Source organism: Mustela nivalis, assembly GCF_964662115.1.
Source record: "Mustela nivalis genome assembly, chromosome: 9".
NCBI lineage: Eukaryota > Metazoa > Chordata > Mammalia > Carnivora > Mustelidae > Mustela > Mustela nivalis.
Genome location: NC_139028.1, coordinates 62,201,002 through 62,223,118, shown reverse-complemented (window position 1 = coordinate 62,223,118; position 22,117 = coordinate 62,201,002). Strand labels below are relative to the sequence as shown.

The 22,117-nt window shown below is 38.8% G+C and overlaps 1 protein-coding gene across 1 annotated transcript; it reads left to right on the top strand.

Annotated features, from left to right (window-relative positions):
• Positions 1 to 10: 10 nt before the first annotated feature.
• SPCS2 (signal peptidase complex subunit 2) lies at positions 11 to 21,724 on the top strand. Its single transcript, XM_082749682.1, has 5 exons — positions 11 to 204; positions 12,516 to 12,599; positions 14,487 to 14,647; positions 16,239 to 16,373; positions 20,845 to 21,724. Exons 1-5 carry the CDS (start codon positions 91 to 93, stop codon positions 21,029 to 21,031), a joined length of 681 nt encoding a protein of 226 aa, XP_082605808.1. The 5' UTR covers positions 11 to 90; the 3' UTR covers positions 21,032 to 21,724.
• The last annotated feature ends 393 nt before the right edge of the window (positions 21,725 to 22,117 follow it).

Here is a 22,117-nt window from a genome sequence, read left to right as displayed (position 1 = left end):
CCGACGGACTCCGGGCGGCGCGTCACGCCGTCAGCTTCAGCCAATTGGCTTCGGACAAGTAGGAAGGAGGGAGACACAGAGGCAGACAAGATGGCCGCGGCGTCTGCACAGGGCGGGAGGAGTGGTGGTGGCGGAGGCAGTAGTGGGGCCGGCGGTGGTCCCAACTGCGGGACAGGCAGTGGCCGCAGCGGCTTGTTGGACAAGGTGAGGAGCCGGTTCTTGGGTACGGACGAGAACTTGGGAGGCCCGGGAGGCGGCCAGCCCACCTTCCCATCCCCGCCCCCCTTTTCTTCTTTGGCTTCTCAGCGGGTAGTCCTCATCTGGCCCACCCTCGGAACCCTACCGGCGCTTGTAGGCGGGTGTCTCCATACCTCGCACCCAGCTCTCCTCTTCAGACCTTCTTTTTTCCTTGGTAGTGTGTATGGTCCTTAACGCTAGCCACCACACTTAGGATAATTTATCCCCAATTTCAATGCAGCCGACACTTCCTCGGAGGTGATTAGGGCCACAGTGAATGTGCCCATTTCACCCACGGGGAAAACAAGCCCAAGCCCGAAGCCATGAACGCAGCTATTCGAAGTCAAAAAGTCCCCAAACTCTCCACCACGACCACCACAGTGGGTGCTGCTACAGATTCTAAGTGTTCCTTGACCTTTTGCTTATGGAAGTTTCTAGGCGTTTTATCACGAGAGTCCGAATACTAAGTTTACTGAGTATTTACTTACCTTACTGAGCTGACAGGAACCCTCTTAAGATTTCTTTATTTCTTTCTCCTTCTTCACCCCCCCCGCCCCCATTTTACTTCTCTGCCTGCAACCAAGTGCAGTAAGTGACTCGGATTCTGAGCTTGCTGCCTGCTCTGGGTACCCTGTTTCCCTCTCTGCCCATTCATTTTTTTTTTTTTTTTTTTAAATTGTGACCCTAGTAACAGGGCAAAAAGGGGAACCGTGCTCCTCGGTTGGCCCTTCTTGTCCTTTGCAGAGGATCTTGGAAGAAACAGTTGCATGGAGATGTAGGTCCTAGTACTGGTTCTTCCTCTAATTAGCTGTGTGACCTTGAAATATGCTTGTTCTCCCTGTGTCTATGGGCTCTTCTGTCAATGAGGGGCTTAGCCTAAAGTACACTTAGTCCCTTCCACTTCTCTCATTGTAGGGTTCTGGGCCAGTTTCATGAGAAATGTTAAGCATGGGACCATTAATATAGTAAGTAGGATTTTTTGCTGTAATGGAAAGCAGCTTTCAGACACCCTGTGCCTAACGCATGATAGGGTCTAAGAAACAAATATGTGATCATATTGAGGGGGTTCAGATCCAGGTCTTTGTGCTTCTGTTTTCAGGTGTCACTGGTTTTGAATCATATGGTTCTCACACTCTAACCATTTTTAAGAGGAACGAGTTCTGGGGATTGGAATGGTTAAGTTGCTCCAAGACATGTGAGAGTTTTGGGAACTGATGTTTATTTTCATACATAAACCCTGCCTTTCTGCTGGTGAGCATCTCACAGCCTTTGCTCATCCTGTCCCATTGGCTCTTCTTGCTGTTCTCTCAGTTTGGATCATTGCCAGCAAACATTTATCGGGGGCATTTTTTACTGAAGAGTATATGGTATCATTACATTATTGAAAGAACTTGGATTTGAGGATCATAAGATGCAGGGTTTGCTACTTTCAAACTGTATGAAGACTGGCAAGTCAGTTAAGCTTACCTTCCATCTGAAATCGTATGGTTTTGGGGAGAACCAAATGGGGTTATATACAAGAATGATCTCTGTAACACATGTTGCATACACATGCGCAGTGGCAGAGGAAAAAAGTCAAGAATCCTACTGTTCGAAAGTACTCAGTATAGCTGACTAGGAAGAGGAACCCCAAATATTAAAAGTATTTGGTGTATTCAGATGTGTGCTTTTTACAAAAAGGAGAAAGAGAGTGATTCCTCAGAACTAATTGATAAGGAGGTGAGGGCCCAGGGGAAGACCTCACATCTGAGGGTGCACCTGGGACCTTATTTTGGGAGAGAAGGATGGTATACTAGCTGAGAATGTCCTTGAGCAGATGGTGCTTGATGTTTCAGGTAGTGAGTTGACTGGATTGCTCTGTAAGAGACCTGTAGTGACATGACAGTGGAATCAGATTGAAGAGGGCATGGATTGCTTGGAGTAGGAAGCTGTTGAGGCTATATGAAGTGGTTTTCAGAAAATTAGTTTGGAGAGCTAGAAATTAAAAGCTTTCGAATAAGACCTTATACTGTACTAGTGTGTAGCATTTATTATAAAAAAAAAAGACAAGTTTGAATTCTAATATAGCTTGTTAAAATCCACATGGCCTTGGATAGGTTACATGATACTACTGAACTTAAATTTCCTTATGTAAATAATGTAGGTTCCCGTATGTATTGTGGACTTGTTGTAAACATTGTACAGTATCGGGTAAGCATTCTTTGCTATAAAAATAGAATGGCCAGGCCATGAGAACCCTAATTTGAGTAGCAGCAATAGATAAAAGGCCTTAAAAAAGAGCACTTGACAGAGTTAACCAAGAAGTGAGGGTCATAGAGGATAGAAAATAAGATCTTGTTAGGTGATTTTTCTCAGGAAATTTCATTTCAGCTTTACATAAAGTTGTTCCTCCTCTGAATTCTCTAGCATTTATTGCACGTGGGAATTAAGCTGTCACTTAATATGACATACTGTCTTATATTTTCCTACCAATTTGTATATGTCCAGTTTCCCCTGAAAGGTCCTTATAGTTCTCTGAGACAAACAACACAGAATAAGTACTTGCTTCATTAAATTTAGCAGACAAAAAACCCCTCAGATCTGCCTCCTCAGTCTTCAGAAATTGCCTTAGAGAATGATGCTTTTAATTGTCTGAAAACTGAAGGAAGGTACGGTGGAAGAGAAGATGGAGAAAATATTATTCTCAGGGGAGCAGGATCTGAATGAATAGAGAAGCTTTTTTGCTTTGCAGGACTGAGAGCCTGTTACCTTATAATCTCTTTAATTTTATTTGTCTTGATTTTTTGGAGGGTCTTTGTTTCCTGCAGCTGTAATTTCACTTGCCATAAGAAATGTAATAACAAGATGTAAATGTGCTTCACTGTGCTTCTAGCTTTCCCTAAGCAGATGTGAATTTCTGCTCCTATGAAACTGACTTTGAGAACAAAGCAGTTTTAGTTTCCTGATCTTAAAAATAGGTATGCAAATGCAATCTTCCAACCTCCGTCACAGAATAACTTAGATCATTGCAGTAAGTTATTCTGCCCAGAATACATCAAAGCATTTTCTTTTACCTAACAGGCTATAAAGAAAATTGCTTGCTTAATTGTTTTAGCTATTATAATTGACAGGTGGTATTAAACCATCTTTCCAGAACTATATCCAAGTCTTTTTAACCTTGTACATGGATTTCTGTCCCCTGGCTGGATTAGTTTAGGCTACTAAAATTGTTTGGCTATGAAAATGCAGTGTTAAACTGTGTTTTTAGAAGCTGTATTCAGACCCTTTTAACTTCATACCTGTTTAACTTCATTTCTGTCTCCTGGCTGGACTGTCATCCTGATGGTAAAACAGGTTTTTTATTTTAATAGTTGAGGACACAGGCTCTGGAGCCAGCCTATCTGCTTGGCTTTGAATCCTGGCTGTGCCACTTAGCAGATATGTATTCTTAGACAATTTAATAAATTTTTTGTGTCTCGATTTCCTCATCTATAAGTGGGAATATATTATTTACCTTAAAATGTGTCTAGCACTATGAGTAGCACATAGTAAGCACTTAACAAAAAATATATGTAGCTACTACTAACTAGCCGGTTACTCTGGTCTTCAGCTTCCTTAGATACATATTTTTTCCTGACATCATTTAAAGATATCAGACTCTGTTGGGGTTTTAGTTAAAAATGCAGATTTCTGGACCTCATCCCAGACCTGAATCAGATTCTCTGGAGGTGGGACATGGACAGGTGTATGTTTTTACACATAGCTATTTATTTCTTTCCTCTACATTTTGACAGTTACTTCCAGGTTGAGAATTATCTTAGATTACTTTTTAAATTCCTTCTGCTTCTAGTATATGTGCTGCCGAAGCGAGCACTCCCTTCTGGTTCTAATACAGTAAGAGTTTTTTGTTTATTTTTACTTGGTTTATAACTGTTCTGCTTAATCAATAGTGGTTTCTCTAAAATGTTTATAATGAGATTTTGAAATTGATCTGTTCCAGCCTCCTCATTTTATAGACATGGCACAGTTGAAGAGGGGAAGACGAAGCAACTTGTTCAAGATGAGACATTGAGTTAGTTGCAGTTCCAGAACCTGGTTTCCCAGTTTTTAATCCAGTGCTCTTGCCTCTCATACTGGAGCAGGCCCTGTGCTAAATACTGCAGTAGTGGAAAGACCATCTGTTTAGAGGTTGGAAAACCTAGATTCAAGTCTTGGGTTTATCACCCATCAACCATGTGTCCTTAGACAAGTCATGTATCTCCTTTTGGCTTCTTCAGTGGTAGTTTAGCTTGCCAGATTTCTGATATGATATGCCTGAACCCTTACCCACCCTTGACCAAAGATGAACAGTTTTATGGCATTGCTGTGGTTTGTGTGTGTGTACATGTTTAAGGAAACAAGGTGCTTGCTTTTAAACATTGTTTTGCAAATGAAACTTTAATAACATCTCAAAACTCATGTTTTGCTACATCAAAATTAAAAACTCTTATGTCAAAGGACACTATTAAGAAAGTGAAAAGATAGTCCATAGACTGAGAAAATATTTGAAAACATATTTCTGATCAATGTCTAATTTCTAGACTATATAGAGAATCTTAACAACCATAATAAAAAGACTAACTAAAAAAAAAAATTTTTTTTAAATAGGCTTTATGCTTAGCATAAAGCTCTTAGTGCAGGGGCTTGAATTCAGAACCCTAAGATCAAGACCTGAGTTGAGATCAAGAGTCAGATGCTTAATCGATTGAGTCACCCAGGTACCCCAAGACAAACTAATTTTTAAAAGAATAAAGGATTTGAATGACATTTTTCCATATGAAGATAAACAAATGACCAATAGACCCATGAAAAGATGATCAGCATCATTTGTCATTGGAAAAATGTAAATCAAAACCACAGTGAGATACCGCTGGGATGGCTATAATAATAATTTTAAAAAGAAAAGAGAAATAACCATTGTTGGTGAGGAAGTAGAGAAGTTGGAACCCTCCTGCATTTCTGGTGGGAATGTAAAATGATGCAGCCCCCTTGGAAAAATAGTTTATTAGTTCCTCGGAAGGTTAAACATAGAATTACCATATGACTTAGTATATTTCACTCTTGGATATAAACATAAGAGAATTGAAAGTGTATGTCTATACATAAAAACTTGTACACAAATGATCATAGCAACATCATTCACAATAACCAAAAGGTAGAAGCAGCCCAGGTGCCCACAAAGTAAATTAGTGGTTGCTGGGGCAACCAGGGGGATTGGGAATGACTGCTTATGGTTATGGGGTTTGTTTTTAGGGTGATGAAAATATTCTAGAATTAATGGTGATGGTTTTACAACCTTGTGAGCATAATAAAAACCACTGAGTTACACATTTTTAAATGGTAAATTTTATGGTGTGTGAATTACATCTCAGTTTTAACTCATTCCTTTATGAGTTAAACATACTCCTTATGTTTATGGAGTAACCTCTAAAGTTTCAAATTATTATTACTATTTTCTTAACCAGTCATTCACAATTATGTAACAGTGATATCACAGATGTTAACAGTCTCCATCTGCCACATCTCTTTTTAGCTGTTTCCTGCTCCATTTCTCTGCTCTGATCTCTGTTTTGTCAAATTTCAGTAATAGTTTTTTGTATTACTTGAACTTTCAGTAGTATTTGACTCATTGATCACTTCTTTCTTGAATTTGTGTGTGTGTGTGTCTTCTAAGAAGATCATTTGCTTCTGGTTTTCTTCCTCCTTCATTGGCCTCTGCCTTTACTGTCACTATTTTGTTTTCTCACGACCTGTAAATACTGGTAAGCCCCTTTCCTCTATACTCATCCCTAGGAAATACCAGTGTCCTGGCTTAAATATCATCTGTAAATTGATGATTTCCATACTTGAACTTTCAACCTGGTTCTGTCCTTTGAACCTCAGACTTATATGTCCAACCACCTACTTGCCATGTCCACATGGATATCTAATAGTAGGTATATTAGACTTAAATAGCCAGAACCAGTCTACTCAACCTCGTTTCTCTGGTGTTGCCACTAATGTTCATGCTTATAATTAACACATGGTAATTATTAACCTCCAGCTTAACTCCAGTGATAAATGAAGCTGTTAATAAGCCACTAGTAAGTAATTTTCTTTGCAGTATTTCTTGGTCATTTTTATTAAAAAAAATAGGTTGAGGGGCACCTGGGTGGCTCAGTTGGTTGGGTGACTTCCTTTAGCTCAGGTCATGATCCCGGAATCCCGGGATCGAGTCCTGCATCAGGCTCCCAACTCTGTGGGGAGTCTGCTTCTCCTGACCTTTTCTGCTCTCATGCTCTCTCTCACTCTCTCTCCCCCAATTAAATAAAATCTTTAAAAAAATAAAAATAAATTTAAAAAAAGATTGAAAATGAAGTATGTTACCAAGAGCTATAATCTCTTTTTGAGATATTGTGGTATTTCTGAGTTGGGATCTAAATTTGGTGATAGTGTCCATTCTTAAGACAGATACTATTTTCTCCCCAGGTCGAACATTTTTTTCTTATTTTGAATGTGTGCATATGGCTTTAGGGATCCATATTTCCAACTCAAATAGTAATCTTACCTTTTGAGTCTAACATCAGTTTTTATTTTTTATTTTTTATTTTTTTATTTTATTTTTTTTTAAAGATTTTATTTATTTATTTGACAGAGAGAGATCACAAGTAGGCAGAGAGGCAGACAGAGAGAGAGAGGAGGAAGCAGGCTCCCTGCTGAGCAGAGAGCCCGATGTGGGACTCGATCCCAGCACCCTGAGATCATGACCTGAGCCGAAGGCAGTGGCTTAACCCACTGAGCCACCCAGGCGCCCCTAACATCAGTTTTTATATTCTTATTTTGGTTTAGAAAATTCTGAAATATCTCAAAACTACAGAGTTTAAACGTCTCAGACTCAGCATATACAAATGTGTATTTCTCCTTTGTGCATCTATGTGGCTTTTCTTGGAAAATGACATGATGGCTCAGCTGTCTAAGCCTGAATTTTTTTTTATCCCTTTGCTGCTGCTCTTATTCAGCCCGTGCATCTAAATCGGTCCCTATCCGATGTATTTCTCTCCATCATTACTCCCCTCTAGACCATCTACCAAGTTGCCACTAAAAATGACTTTAAAAAACAAAACATAAATTTGATTGTGTTGTTTTTCTGTCAGCTTAAAATATTCTCTATTGCTTGTCTCAGAATAAAGTCCAAGCCCCTTAACATAGTAAGATTATCTAGGATATATTCCTCTGTCAAGTGCCTCATCTCTTATTACTTTTCCTCTTTGCAGCTTATATCCCCTTTCTAAACTAGGAGAGACCTTTCAAAGAAGGGAGAGAGAAAGTGTGTTAGTTTTTCTTAGAGCTATACTTAAGGCTCTTTCTGAGTCAGAGCAGGGTCCCGGTGGCACTGCTCATCTCTTCAGTTTCAAATTGAATCTTTTGAGTCTTACTGCCCTTTGTCAGCAAAGAAACTTTATGAAGCAATTCATTGAAGTCTTTATCACTGCATAACTTCTGTTTTCACATTCATTAAAATAACAAAATAGGGGCGCCTGGGTGGCTCAGTGGGTTAAGCCACTGCCTTCGGCTCAGGTCATGATCTCAGGGTCCTGGGATCGAGTCCCGCATCGGGCTCTCTGCACAGCAGGGAGCCTGCTTCCCTCTCTCTCTCTGGCTGCCTCTCTGTCTACTTGTGATTTCTCTCTGTCAAATTAATAAATAAAATCTTTAAAAAAAATAACAAAATAGAAGTGTTCATCCTGTTATTTCATACCCAGGGCAGTTTTGTATTACTGGACATGCCTTTAATGACCAAGTATTTTGTCCTTTTTTGCCGTTAAGGTCAGAAGATGCATGGGGAACAGGAAAAGCCTGTAATCTTCAAATCATTTAACTCAAAATGTCTTCCTGCACTATTTACATAAGCTCAAGACCTGAATTGTGTTTAATATTCTTCCAAAGTCCTTAGAAGGTAGAGTTCTTACTACCACATCTGCAGTGAAATGTCTTTGTAGAACTTACTATTCATATCTGCAGCAGAGACTTGTAACTGAAATGAGTCTTTAACTGAAATGAGTCTTTGTCATGTTCTGTCAAAGCTATCAAATGTGTATGTTCTATGAATTGGTCAGCCATCTTCTTTGGGATTGAGTTCAGAAATGAAGACAAGTTAAAAATAAATTTCTATCATTGAAGAAGGGACAGTTTTATGGTGAGCCCTGTATTTGTAACTTAGCCCTAAGTAATTTTGTTGCTTTCTCTAACTGGCTGTGTGACACTTAATATCCCTGAATGCTAGTTTTCTAATTTGAAAGACATTGGTTTCCAGATTGAGGATCTGCTTACAGCCTAGCAGTAATAGTGGCAGTTTAATAGTGAATGAGAATTGACCTGCAGAAGGGACAGCATCTTGAAATTTTAGATACATGACATAAAGAACTTCGTGTGAGTTCTTCCAGAAGGGAAAAAGCATTGAATGAAGGATCAGGAATCAGAATGGCTTTAGGAATCCCACAAACTGTTGAGACAATGGAATACAACTTTAAAATTTTTGAAGAGAACTTACTTCTCTTATTTAAGTGTGAGGGTAGAATAAAAAGACATTCTCAGATGTGCAGTCCCAAAATTTATTTCCCATGTTCATTCTTCAAGGAACCTCCTAGAGGATGTGCTCACAAGATCAAGGAAATAATAAACCAAGAAAAGAGTAAAACATGGCGTCTAAGAAAAGTAGGTTCAGCCCACGAGAAGGTAAAGGGAAATAGTAAATAGTTAATAGTAAAGGGAAATTCCAGGGTGACAACTGTATAGCAAGCCTGGAAAGCAGTCCACGCAGGTCAGAGCAGGTCAGGAGGCTCCAAGACCAATCTCTCTAAAAAGATGAAAATCACAGAATGCTGAATACTTTTGCACATATTAAGAGGAGATTAAACAAATAATTGCAAGAGAATTCAATTAATTGCAATTAAACAATTGCAAGAGAATTCAAAACTATACTGGTGACAAATACATTGATTAAAAACAACCACCAAAACAACAGTAGCTTCAAGGAAAACAAAAGCTATCAGGAAAGAAAAAGTAATCCAAGTATACTACATGATTCACTTGTGAATAGCATTTATAATCACAATGTACCGTTTGAATAATGATCTAGCCAAAATTAAGCTATTATAGAAGACACAATCACCAGTGATCTGCTATGACTGTATTAAAAATGTGGTGGAGGAGGAACAGGAAAAATTAATGTGAGTGTGGCAGGGATGAAATGGATACATTTCCTTTTTTATGGTGAGAAGTCCATAGATTTAATGTCAAAAACTGAAAAATTAAGAAATAGCAATGTAAACATTTTTTAATAGAGATGAATATATTTTAAAAAATCAGAAGGAGATAAAAGTAGTGTCTCTTTTGGGGAATGGGATTGACAATAGCAATGGTCTTAAAGTTAGTATCTGTGATTGTTAATTAGGCCCAGTATACACGTATCTGTAATATGCAGGCGGGAATGTGGGAAAGAGGAACTGTGTGAAGTTACAGCATCTGCTCTGTCTTAATTGGCAATATGCCTGTATCAGGGATCCCCAAGACTATGTTCAGTGATTCACTAGAAGGACTCAACAGGACTCAGTGCATAGTTGTACTCATGGACAAGGTTTATTTCAGCAAAGGAAAAAGATGTATAGGATGGAAGTCTGGAAGAAACCAAGTGCAAGATTCCAAGAGTCTTCTCCCAGTGGAGTCCCATAAGTTGTGCTTAATTCCTCTGGCAGCAGTGCTCTGACAGTACATGTGGAGTGTTGTCTGCCAAAGAAGCTCATTAGAAACCCAGTGCCCAGATTTTTTTACTGGGAGCTGGTTTAGTACGCACCTTCTGCCTAACCTGTGCCCAAATGCCAGACTCCTAGAGAGAAAAAAAAACTGGTGTTTAGCATAAACCACTTTATTTATACAAACGGTTTAGATCACTTAGGGAAAGTTTTTTTTTTATCAGCGTAGGAGACTGTTCACCAGCCTTTCTAACTCTCGGGAGGGATGGTAGTCTCATGCCTAAATTACCTCTTTTTTGCACAGAACCTTTCTTCGTAATTTATCCTGTGAGGTCCCACATGAAAGAAGCCAACCTTGGCTGTGCCTTTTTATTACTAAGGGAAAGCAATTTGCACTTATGGTTGAAGAAGTTAAGAGTGGGAGAAGAAAGTTTCTGAAATGCCCCAAATAGCAGTAGAGAGAAAATAGAAGAGTAGCATACATTTTAGTTGATGAGCAGTTTTAAGAATTACAGAAAGTAAATCAGAAAAATAAGTGCCTGATGTCCACCCTCCTGCTCTTTTCCGGAAGTCTCTATACTACAGCAGAGATGCTGTTTCCTCTAAAATAGGCTAAAGGTTTTTTCATGCACCCAAAATGGATTGCCTACTGGTTTGAAATTTTTATCAAATATGGTATTTGTTTACTTGATATAAAAAATTAAGAGTTGAGCATTATGATCTATAAAAGATAGGTTTATTAGAGTATTTGTAGTACCCTGTCACTTAAACTATGTTCATGTAATTTGCATTTGAGAACATTTTTACTGTATAAAATATTCACGTGTTTAAAAATTTAAAAGGCATTCTTTTTAATCAAATAAATTTGAAAGTGGTTTGAAGAAAATAAAAATCCAAAAAGCCATACATTGATAAGTCAGTCCCACCCATGTACCTGGACCATCTCAGGATACCTGGGTGCACCAGTTTGTTTAACCATTCCTCTGTAGTTGAGTATTTGAGTTACTTTTTTACTATTAAAAGCACTGCTGCAGTGAGTAGGCTTGTATATTAGTCAGTGTGCATGCAGATACGGAAAAATTCCCAGAAGTGGAATCCAAGGTGCTGAATTGTCTTCGTATGTGTTGTACCATTTTGAATTTCTACCAACAACATGTGAGACAATCACTTGATTCTGTACCTCTGTAGATGATGGAAATTGGAAAGGGATTTGTCCAAAGTCATATAACTGACTGGGGCTTGATTTTTAATTCAGAATATTCTTTCCAACAGACTACACTGGATTTGCTGTTTTCCTATGGTTAAGACATGCTGGTGAAATACAAAAGTTGTTAGCTGACATTTTGTTAGTGTCTGAAAGTTCATGCATGTAAATTGTCTTAAGTTTTGTGGTCATAGAATGAAAGGATGAACAAGTGGAGCTTTTTTCCTTGTTCCCACATTTGGGTAAGATGAGAATGGAATATGTGAGTTCACACTGTCGTCTCTGTAGCCTAGGTAAATGTTTGGTTTGGAGCTTGTAGATTTAACTTTCCGGCATGGATACTGGCAAAATCCTATGAGTACCACCTGATTCTAGTGACTTAGTCTCCTTCAACTTCATTTTTAAGTGTTTGTCTTTTAGCTGTCTAGCATCAGAGGACAAGGAGTAAATGTACATATACTTGAAGATACTCTGTTAAGTAAAAATTCAACCAAGTAGGTTTTTTTTAAAGATTTTATTTATTTATTTGACAGAGAAAGAGATCACAAGTAGGCAGAGAGGCAGGCAGAGAGAGGAGGAAGCAGGCCCCCCGCTGAGCAGAGAGCCCCATGCAGGGCTCGATCCCAGGACCCTGGGACCATGACCTGAGTTGAAGGCAGAAGGCTTTAACCCACTGAGCCACCCAGGTGCCCCAACTAAGTAGTTTTTAAAGATCTAATTGGCTTGGGGCGCCTGGGTGGCTCAGTGGTTAAAGCCTCTGCCTTTGGCTCAGGTCATGATCCCAGGGTCCTGGGATCGAGCCCCGCATCGGGCTCTCTGCTCTGCGGGGAGCCTGCTTCCTCTGTCTCTCTGCCTGCCTCTCTGCCTACTTGTGATCTCTGTCAAATAAATAAATAAAATCTAAAAAAAAAAAATCTAATTGGCTTTAATAATAGATTCCTGAATCGGGCAGCATCCCATCTAGCAGGTAGAGGGATGCTCCAAAAGGCTACAGAAATGGAAAGATTTTTAAAGCTGGAGAGGGAGTGGAAAAAAGGAAATTATTAGTGAAGAAGCCATTGTTTTAAGGTGAAGGAGCCTATTGGTTTCTTAGTGCTGACCAGGAATTTCTTCTGTTGACTGGTTAAAAGGCATATTTCTTGGGGGTTAAAACTGCCCTTAGGTTAGGTACTAGGTCGTAGTTTACTGACGTGAGGTCTTAACCTAAGTGACACCATTTTGTGCCTGGGATGGGGGGGAAGCATTTAAACACTCTTAAGGAAGTAGTTTGTTTTACTTTCAGTAAGCTCCTATGCCTCTTGATTCACAACTTTTCTATTTTACAGTGGAAGATTGATGATAAACCTGTAAAAATTGACAAGTGGGATGGATCAGCTGTGAAGAATTCTTTGGATGATTCTGCCAAAAAGGTATTTTATTGAGGTTGGGAGTCTGTTAGCGTATATATAGCTTATGACATGTCTGCAAGATCTTTTTTTCTGAGACTTGGAATGGCTGTAGTTGTTAGTTTAAGGAATTGAGCCATAAAGCAGTTTCTGAAATCCTTACAGTCAGTAAATGTGAGGAACATGTGTTAAAATATTAGCTACCTCAAGCTTCTGTCAAATTTAATTTTTGAATTCCAGAAAGCTGGTAATAAATTGTTTTTTAAGGTTACTTGGCCTAGAGCTAAGAGGGTTGAGGGAATATAGGAAATTCATTCATGATTGGACATCTCTCTATTTAAAAAGGGAAGAGGGGAACCTGGGTGGCCTACTCTGTTAAACATCTGACTCTTCATTTTGGCTTAGGTTGTGATCTCAGGATTGTGAGATTGAGCCTCAGGTCAGGCTCTACACTGGGCATTGAGCCTACTTAAGATTCTCTCTTTCTCTCCGCCCCATCCCCTTTCTCTCTCTATTTTATTTATTTAAAATTTTTAAAATTTATTTTCAGCGTAACAGTATTCATTGTTTTTGCACCACACCCAGTGCTCCATGCAATCCGCGCCCTCTCCAATACCCACCACCTGGTTCCCCCAACCTCCCACCCCCTACCCCTTCAAAACCCTTAGATTGTTATCAGAGTCCATAGTCTCTCATGGTTCACCTCCCCTTCCAATTTCCCTCAACTCCTTTCTCCTCTCCATCTCCCCTTGTCCTCCATGCTATTTGTTATGCTTCACAAATAAGTGAAACCATATGATAATTGACTCTCTCTGCTTGACATATTTCACTCAGCATAATCTCTTCCAGTCCCGTCCATGTTGCTACAAAAGTTGGGTATTCATCCTTTCTGATGGAGGCATAATACTCCATAGTGTATATGGACCACATCTTCCTTATCCATTCGTCCGTTGAAGGGCATCTTGGTTCTTTCCACAGTTTGGCGACTGTGGCCATTGCTGCTATAAACATTGGGGTACAGATGGCCCATCTTTTCACGACATCTGTATCTTTGGGGTAAATACCCAGTAGTGCAATTGCAGGGTCATAGGGAAGCTCTATTTTTAATTTCTTGAGGAATCTCCACACTGTTCTCCAAAGTGGCTGCACCAACTTGCATTCCCACCAACAGTGTAAGAGGGTTCCCCTTTCTCCACATCCCCTCCAACACATGTTGTTTCCTGTCTTGCTAATTTTGGCCATTCTGACTTGTGTAAGGTGGTATCTCTATGTGGTTTTAATTTGAATCTCCCTGATGGCTAGTGATGATGAACTCCTCAAACTCAACACACACAAAACAGACAATCATATAAAAAAATGGGCCGAAGATATGAACAGACACTTCTCCAATGAAGGCATACAAATGGCTCTTAGACACATGAAAAAAATGTTCATCATCAGTAGCCATCAGGGAGATTCAAATTAAAACCACATTGAGATAACCTATTTATTTTTTAAATTTTATTTATTTCACAGAAAGAGTGCACAAGCGGAAGGAGAGGGAGAAGCAGGGAGCCCGGGACTTGATCCTAGGACCTGGGATCATGAACTGAGCTGAAGGCAGACACTTAACCACTGAGCCACTCAGGCGTCCCCCCTTCTCTCTTTAAAAGAAAAATGCAGGGGGATCTTTTAGCTTCCTCCCAGGGAAAAAGTTGAGGATTAAAAAAATGATGAGAAGTTGATGAACTTTTTCTCTGGGGTCACTGAGAATAGCTTGAGTCTTCTTTTGCTTGAAGTGGTAAAATCCTGATTGGAGAGAGCTGTTGGTAATTATATGATAATACAACTTTTATCATGGAAGTTAAGAATAAAAGCACATACTAGGAAGGAAGAAGTCCTGTGAGCTTGATTCCTTGTTCTTTTTACTAGGTACTTCTGGAAAAGTACAAGTATGTGGAGAATTTTGGTCTGATTGACGGTCGCCTCACCATCTGTACCATCTCCTGTTTCTTTGCCATAGTGGCTTTGATTTGGGATTATATGCACCCCTTTCCAGAATCTAAGCCTGTTTTGGCTTTGTGTGTCATATCATATCCTTTATTTATGCTCAGGTTTGTTTTCTAGTGACTGTTTACTAAAATCTCTACTGATAATTCTCCCCACTCCCTACAAAAAAAAATAAATTTTGATTCTAGGGCCCGCTAGTGTTAGAATTTAACATTATGAGCTATGAGCCTCTGTAACTTTAGTTAGTGATTATCATTGATATTTGAGATTTAATGTGGTTATTTTATCTTTAATTCTGTTTAGTTATTGTAGAGATGATTATAATCCAAGTGTGAGTGCCTAAGAGCAAAACACCCATTATAGTGAGACCCAGTTCTCATTTCTAGCCTACCACATTCCCATTAGACCTACTGCTTCAAGAAACTCATTGCAGGATAGTAGGGAAGGATCAGATTTTGGAGATTCAGGGTTCCCTGAAGCTGAAGGGCTAGACTGAGAATTACTGAGTATGAGATAGAGGTGTGGTTTGTGTAACATGGAATTAAATCCTATTCTGGAGCTCTGGGTTTGAAATCCAAGCTGTTTTTGTGATCTTATGATAATAAGAACTTAACTTACTGGAGACTGAATGCTGCTCTGTTACAAATAGGGGCAATGCACATTCAGAATTAAAAATATTAAATGAGACATTTCATAATGTTTGGTTTTGTAATCTGTCAGATTCTTTCCTTTCCCCTCTCCTTTTACAATATTAGTAGAATCATGTTTGTTACCTATCCACCTTGATTATTTCTCAAAAAGCTAAATGCAAAGAACTTCTTACACTGTCACCGTAATTATAAAAATTCCACTTGTTCATAGTAACAGTTTTCTTGTGGTGCCTACCACCTCCTCCCTGAGTCAATCTGGACATACTGAATTTTTCTTTGTAACTTAAAATATATTGGATGTCTTTTCATGTTGAATATATAGGGCTGCCTTACTAATATCCACACAGTATTTTTGAGTGTCTGCTATGTGCCAGCACTGTACTAATTTAAAACAAATCATTTTGGTAGGCAGTTTACTTTTCTTAACAATGCTGCCACTACCTGAAATATTTCTAAGAAATGTGCTTTGGGGATTTTTCTTCTATCAAGCCATTTAATAAAGCAGGTCCTGATTAAAAATGGTATTATCCAAATTGATCCCAAATCATAGCCCCAGAATTGGCACCTTCACTCCCTTTGATAATCAGATAAATCATCCCAGTATGAATTTTTTCACCATTAAGGCAGTTCCAAAGACTATGCTGTAGGTTCTAGAGGCAGTTACCAAAGGAGTTCCAAAAAGTTTAAACTGTGAGGGCAACATTATTACAAATATATGGCTTCTAAGAGAACTACCATGATGAAACTTCATTTGTTTGGTGTTTAAAGCAAAACATGCATGATCTTGCTATTTTTATAATCATCTTAGTTTTACATATAATGGTAATGACTCTTCTGTGCTAGACACTAAAGATACACACCCACACTTAAGGATGAAAAATGAAATAGCTAAATTTTCAGTGTTTTTATAGCAAGATGAAACTGTCTTCTCCAGGATTATCATTATGTAAGTTTTCATAGCCCTTGTCAGTTTGTGTTATTTCTTTTGTGTGTGTATGTGTTTTCTCCTTAACTTTATCTGAACCTATTTTGTGATGATGGGGATCCTGACGATTTATACCTCATATAAGGAGAAGAGCATCTTTCTTGTGGCCCACAGGAAAGATCCTACAGGAATGGATCCTGATGATATTTGGCAACTGTCCTCCAGTCTCAAGAGGTATGACTATCTTCATAGATCCTTAAATCCTACTGTTGGATTTTCTTTCAGAGTCGAGTCATTTTCAGCAACAGACAATTTTATGCTTACTCCATGCAGATCATAGTGCCAGTCATGTCAAACTAACTAAGGGGTATGAATGGTCCAGAATGTTTTTCCTAGCATTATACTTCTGAGATTGTATTATCACGGAAGTGCCCTCAAGATAAACTGTGGGAGAAAGAACTTTGGTGGAAGGAAGAAGAATAGGTCTCTTTCCCTCTGGCCAATAAACAGACCCAATTAGAATACAGAACTATGAAGGCCAAAGTTGTGAAGTGAGTTGTCATTGAAGAACCCTATTGCTTCTATGTCTTCTGTGATCTTGACTGCAGTCTCTGCAATCAGGAATATTTGCAGCAATGCACTTGGCAACTCAGAGGAGCACATTTCAGTGTTTCTGACCAGCTGTGAGTATAACTTCATGCAGGTGACACCTGAGGTCTTTTTAGGTATCCAGAGCTGGGTTTATCTTTCAGCTTATCTCTAGCTGTATGACTTCCTGTATATCATGGAAACTGTTTGAGCTTCAGTCAAAACTGGGTCAAGAATGACTCCGAGGGTTTTTGGGAAGATGCCAGCTTTTTATATATACCAAGTGTAAAAATAGCAAATGTCTGTGGAGCATTAACCATATACTGGGTATTATGCCAAGTGCATTATCTCATTCAACGTTAGAACACCCCATTTTGTAGCTAAGAACACAGACCCAAAAGGTTTACTTAATTCTTCCAGGGTCCTAGACCCCAAAAGGGAAATCTAGTAGGTGTCCCAGCCCACATCTGAGTTCAGACGTCATAGTCTTCGTTCCTATCCTGAAAACACATGGGATAGGTCCTAGCACATATTCAACAAGCATTTGATAGTGGATTACTTTCTCCTTGTTATACTTGTCTTTTTTTAAAACTAGGTTTCTAGGATACCATAATCTTCTAATTTTCTTTTTAATGTCTGCTTTTTAGTCTTCTTTGTGACGCCTCTAAATTTGAAATGCCACTAGTGCTTGTTACTAGTGCCTCTTCTCTATTACACTCGCTAGGTGTAATCTTATCTAGAAGTTCAAGAATTTCAAGATTTTAAAATACCATCTATATGATGAAGATCTCTGAATTTGTATTTTCATCCTAGACCTCTGTCCTCAACTCCCAGCTACATTCCAGTTTCCTGTTTGATGTCGGATCCTAATAAGCATTTCAAAATCCACACATTCAAAAATGTAACTCTGCTATCCCTCATCCAAACCTGCATTCCCCCCAGGTTTCCCCATCTCAATAAATGGTACTTCCATCCATCTAGTTACTCAGGCCAGAACTCAGTCATTTTGACTGCTCTCTCTCTCTCAGTCTTTCCAGTAGTCTTTCAGCAAATCCCATCAGCTCTGCTTTCTAAATGTATCAGTCTGACCACTTCCATTTCTTCTGCTACCTCATCTCTCAATTAGGTTACTATAACAATGTCTTCATGGACCTCCACAGCTGCTCTCCCTGCTCATAGTCTATTTCCAGTACAGCAGCCAGAGTGATCTTTTTAGAATGGAAGGCATATCCTCTGCTCCAAACCATGTCACTCAGAAAAATCTAAATCCTAAGCCTATCTTAGAAGTCCATACTCATCTTTTCTTCTGCAACCCCCACACATAGTGCACATACCTTCCTTATCTCCGTGGCTTCCTCCTCTCTAATTTCACTCTGTTCTTTAGACGTTCCAAGCATGTTCTTGCCCTAGGCCATTGCATTTGCTGTGAACTCTACTTGGATTATTCTTTTTTCAGATAGCTTGTTCTTCTCTGCTTTAGGGCTCTGCTCAAATAACTGCTTAGTGAAGCCTTTCCTGCCTACTATATTTAAAATATCATATTTTTTATTTTATTGCTGATTCTTTCATATACACTAAAGTAAAAGTCCCAAAAGGCAGAGTCTTGCCTCTTTGTTCACTGCTGTATAGCCTTAGCATATGAAACTACCTGACATGTAAAGTTAGGACTGAATGAATATATAATTATTCTTATAATTATTCTATAATATATTGTTAGATTTTTCTGAGAATATTTTAGATGTAATTATATGTTGTGTAATTGTATAGTAAGTTGTGTACTACATAATATAAAATAAATACTAACTAAAGTGCATCAGATCACAACTCATCAGATCATGTCCTACCATCAAAGCCATGGAATGGCCAGTGGAACTTGGCCTAAAAGTTCTGAGATTACTGTAAAATCAATTAATAGCTGCTGGCTGGAGTTTGAGAAAAATTTTGAGGTGTTGAAAATAGTTTAAGGACTTCCACTCATAGCTTTCCAGGTTGGGAATAACTGGCTAGATAACAGTTTTGTTGTTGTTGTTGTTGTTTTTTAGTATGGTTCACACAATGTTACAGTAATTTCAGTTGTACAACATAGTGATTTAGCAGCTCTGTAGTTAGCTCACCGTTAGTGTAGCTCCTGTCTACACTATGCAATGTAGTGCTGTTACAGTACAGTGACTATACTCCCCATGCAGTGCTTTTTATCACTTTTTATCACTGAGTGACTTACTCATTCCATACCTGGAAGCCTGTATCTCCCACTCCCCTTTACCCACTTTGCCCGTCTCCCCAGCCACCCTCCCTCAGGCAACAGTCAGTTTGTTCTATGTATTTACAGGTCTGATTCTGCTTTTTGTTTGTTAATTCATTTTTTTTTTTTTGATTCCACATATAAGTGAAATGATGTTATATTTCTCTTTCTCTGGCTTATTTAATTTAGCATAATACTTTCTAGGTCCATCCATGTTCTCTGTCACAAATGACAAGATCTTGTCCTTTGGGACTGTGTAATATTCCATTGTGTATATACACCGCACCTTCTTTATGCATTTATTGATGGACACAGTATCTGAGTTGACACCGCTTCCATATCTTGGCTGTTGTAAATAATGCTGCAGTAAATACAGGGGTGTATGTATCTTCAAATTAGTGTTTTCATTTTCTTTGGGTAAATACCAAGTAGTGGAATTATTAGATCATATGATATTTCTATTTTTAATTTTTTGAGGACCGTCCATATTGTTTTCCATTATAATTAGCTGCACCAATTTACATTCCTACCAACAGTCCAAAGTGTTCTTTTTCTCCACATCCTTACCAACACTTTTTATTTCTTAGACAATAATTTATTGAGCTATGATTTTTTGAGTGCTGGTTAATAATGGGCACTGTTTTAACATTGACGGTGATACTGAAAACTGGGTGGTAGTTTTCCTGTTTTAAACATGCAGAAACAGGCTTCAGCAGTTGCTTTCTCTAAAGGTAGTAACAGCTTGACAGTCCACTGAATGTGCCCTAATTAAATGGAGACAGAAACAAACAGGTCACAGTCAGGGGGAGGAACGTCATCCTGCCAGAGGTTGATTTTTATAAACCCTTTTGAATGTGTGGAGATAGCGAAGGCTTTGAAAATACCTTAAGGTATAGGTAAGGAATCTCGGGAATTCATGTAGTAAAAGATATTTCCGGCCTGAAATATGGGTAGAACCTGAAACTCAATTGATTACAGGGAACATGGACTGAGCATCCTGGAATTGGTGAACATCTCTGGAAAACAAAGGTTCTTCATTTTTTCATAAGATTTGGTGCCAAGTGCCAAGCTAGGAATAGAAAAATAAATAAGACGGAATTCTTATCCTTAAGAATCTCTGAGTTTAATGAAGAACACAGATGCTTAAACATCTTCCAGTAGATAATTTGATTGACAGCATGGGAGCCTAGCATTAGACCTGGCATATGCTAGGTGTTCAGTATCTGAGTTGACAGTTGATGGTATGGTGACAATTGATGGTGTATGACAAAGGAGAGACATCTGACCCATTTTTGGAAAGGTATCCCAGAAAAGTTTATGCCTTAATATTAACAAATGGGAACTAGTCAGGTGAGATTAGAGAGAAGTGTCTACTAGGAAGACCCTTCTAGCATAACAAGTTTAAGGTTCAGAGGTAGGAGGTGGGCCATATAATTTAACGGTTTATGACAAGGTAAAGGAGGTACACAGTAAGTAAGGCAGACATGGCAATACCTATGAATCAGAACTCATGTCTTTTTTTTTTTTTTTTTTAAGATTTTACTTACTTATTTGACAGAGATCACAAGTAGGCAGAGAGGCAGGTGGGGGGGGGGGAGCAGGCTCCCTCCTGAGCACAATGTGGGGCTCGATCCTAGGGTCCTAGGCTGCAGCTGAGCTGAAGACAGGCTTTAACCCACTGAGCCACCCAGGTGCCCCCAGAACTAATATCTTGAAGGCAATTAGGAACCCTGGATTTTTTTTTTTAAAGGATCAATCTGCATGTTACCTCTATCACCAGTAGCCACCTCAGCTCTGTTCTTCAAAAACACTTGATGCTCTAGTGTTACTTGTTGAATCTCTATGTTTGGTTTTTGATTTATTATCTTTGCTTAGGTTCGATGACAAATACACTTTGAAGTTGACCTTTATCAGTGGAAGAACAAAGCAGCAGCGAGAGGCCGAGTTCACCAAGTCCATTGCTAAGTTTTTTGACCACAGTGGGACACTGGTCATGGATGCATACGAGCCGGAAATATCCAGGCTTCATGACAGCCTTGCAACAGAAAGAAAAATAAAATAGCCAGGTCTAAAAGCAACCATCTTTGCTGGATCGTGCTGAATTTCATGGTGAGGGAGAAGGAAACAGAACTTAAAATGGATAAAGTAAGATATGTTTAAAATGTCCCTATTTTGTCCTGAAATTTTAGTCCATTCCGGATAAATGGGATTTTCTAGTCCAGATATGAGAAGTTGTAGCTCTGATATCTGCCTTTAGCCTTGGTCTGCTAATTGCATTGTTTTGATTTGCTTTTCTGGAAAAGCACTTTTGCTAGCAGCCATACAGACTTTGTCCTTCATACCTAGTAGTCCTTTATATTGTATAGCTTTGTGCCATGCAGCATTTAAAGACTCAGTTTTTAAAATTGTTAACCTGTTGCTGACTTTATTGTGTTAATTCCTATTTCAACAGCTATTTCCCATAATTCAGGATACAACTTCTTGTGTATGACAGTTTTCCTTCACACACCATTTTTGTGGGTGTGTATATATCTGACTTGGGGGGAATTGGGAAAAAAACACAGCTTTTTAATTTGTTTAAAACAGACCTTCTGTTACATTTTGTGCTCTTAACCAATTAAAGAAGCCAATGGCATTTTTAATTTTATATCGTCTATGTTTTCCACTAGTATATCCCTGTTGATTTGTTTGTGCCCTTTATTAACTGCCATTTTCTAAAATTTTTTTCAATAAAAGGAAAGAAGATGTGAAAAAATGGAGTCATAGTCTTGATGGAAGAAACAGAGCAGCAAGTGTTAACAGTCTTACTATGATAGGTTCCTTTTGTTTTTAGGCTGTTTTACTGGTCAGAAACCTGTGCATACCTGTAGGTGAGGAACCGCTAGCTTTCCAGGGATAATAATTATGACACTCAGCACTTGGTGCCAGCCAGTGTGCCGAGTGCTTGATGTGTTTGTGGTATTTTAACTCACTGATGCTCATAACAGCCCAAGAAGCAGGTGCTGTTATTATCCCCATTTTATAGATGAGGAAAGAGAGGCACAAAAATTGAATAATTTGTCACACAGCTGGTGTTGGAATTTGGATTTAACCTTGGTTTGTCTGGCTCCAGAGTTGTGAGTTGGTATCTTTTTTAGTACTTTCCCAC

Coding starts and splice junctions, on each gene's coding strand:
- SPCS2 (XM_082749682.1), top strand. CDS start 91: ATGGCCGCGGCGTCTGCACAGGGCGGGAGGAGTGGTGGTGGCGGAGGC. Junction 14,648..16,238: donor TTGGCTTTGTGTGTCATATC/ATATCCTTTATT, acceptor CTTTATCTGAAC/CTATTTTGTGATGATGGGGA. Junction 16,374..20,844: donor CTGTCCTCCAGTCTCAAGAG/GTATGACTATCT, acceptor ATCTTTGCTTAG/GTTCGATGACAAATACACTT.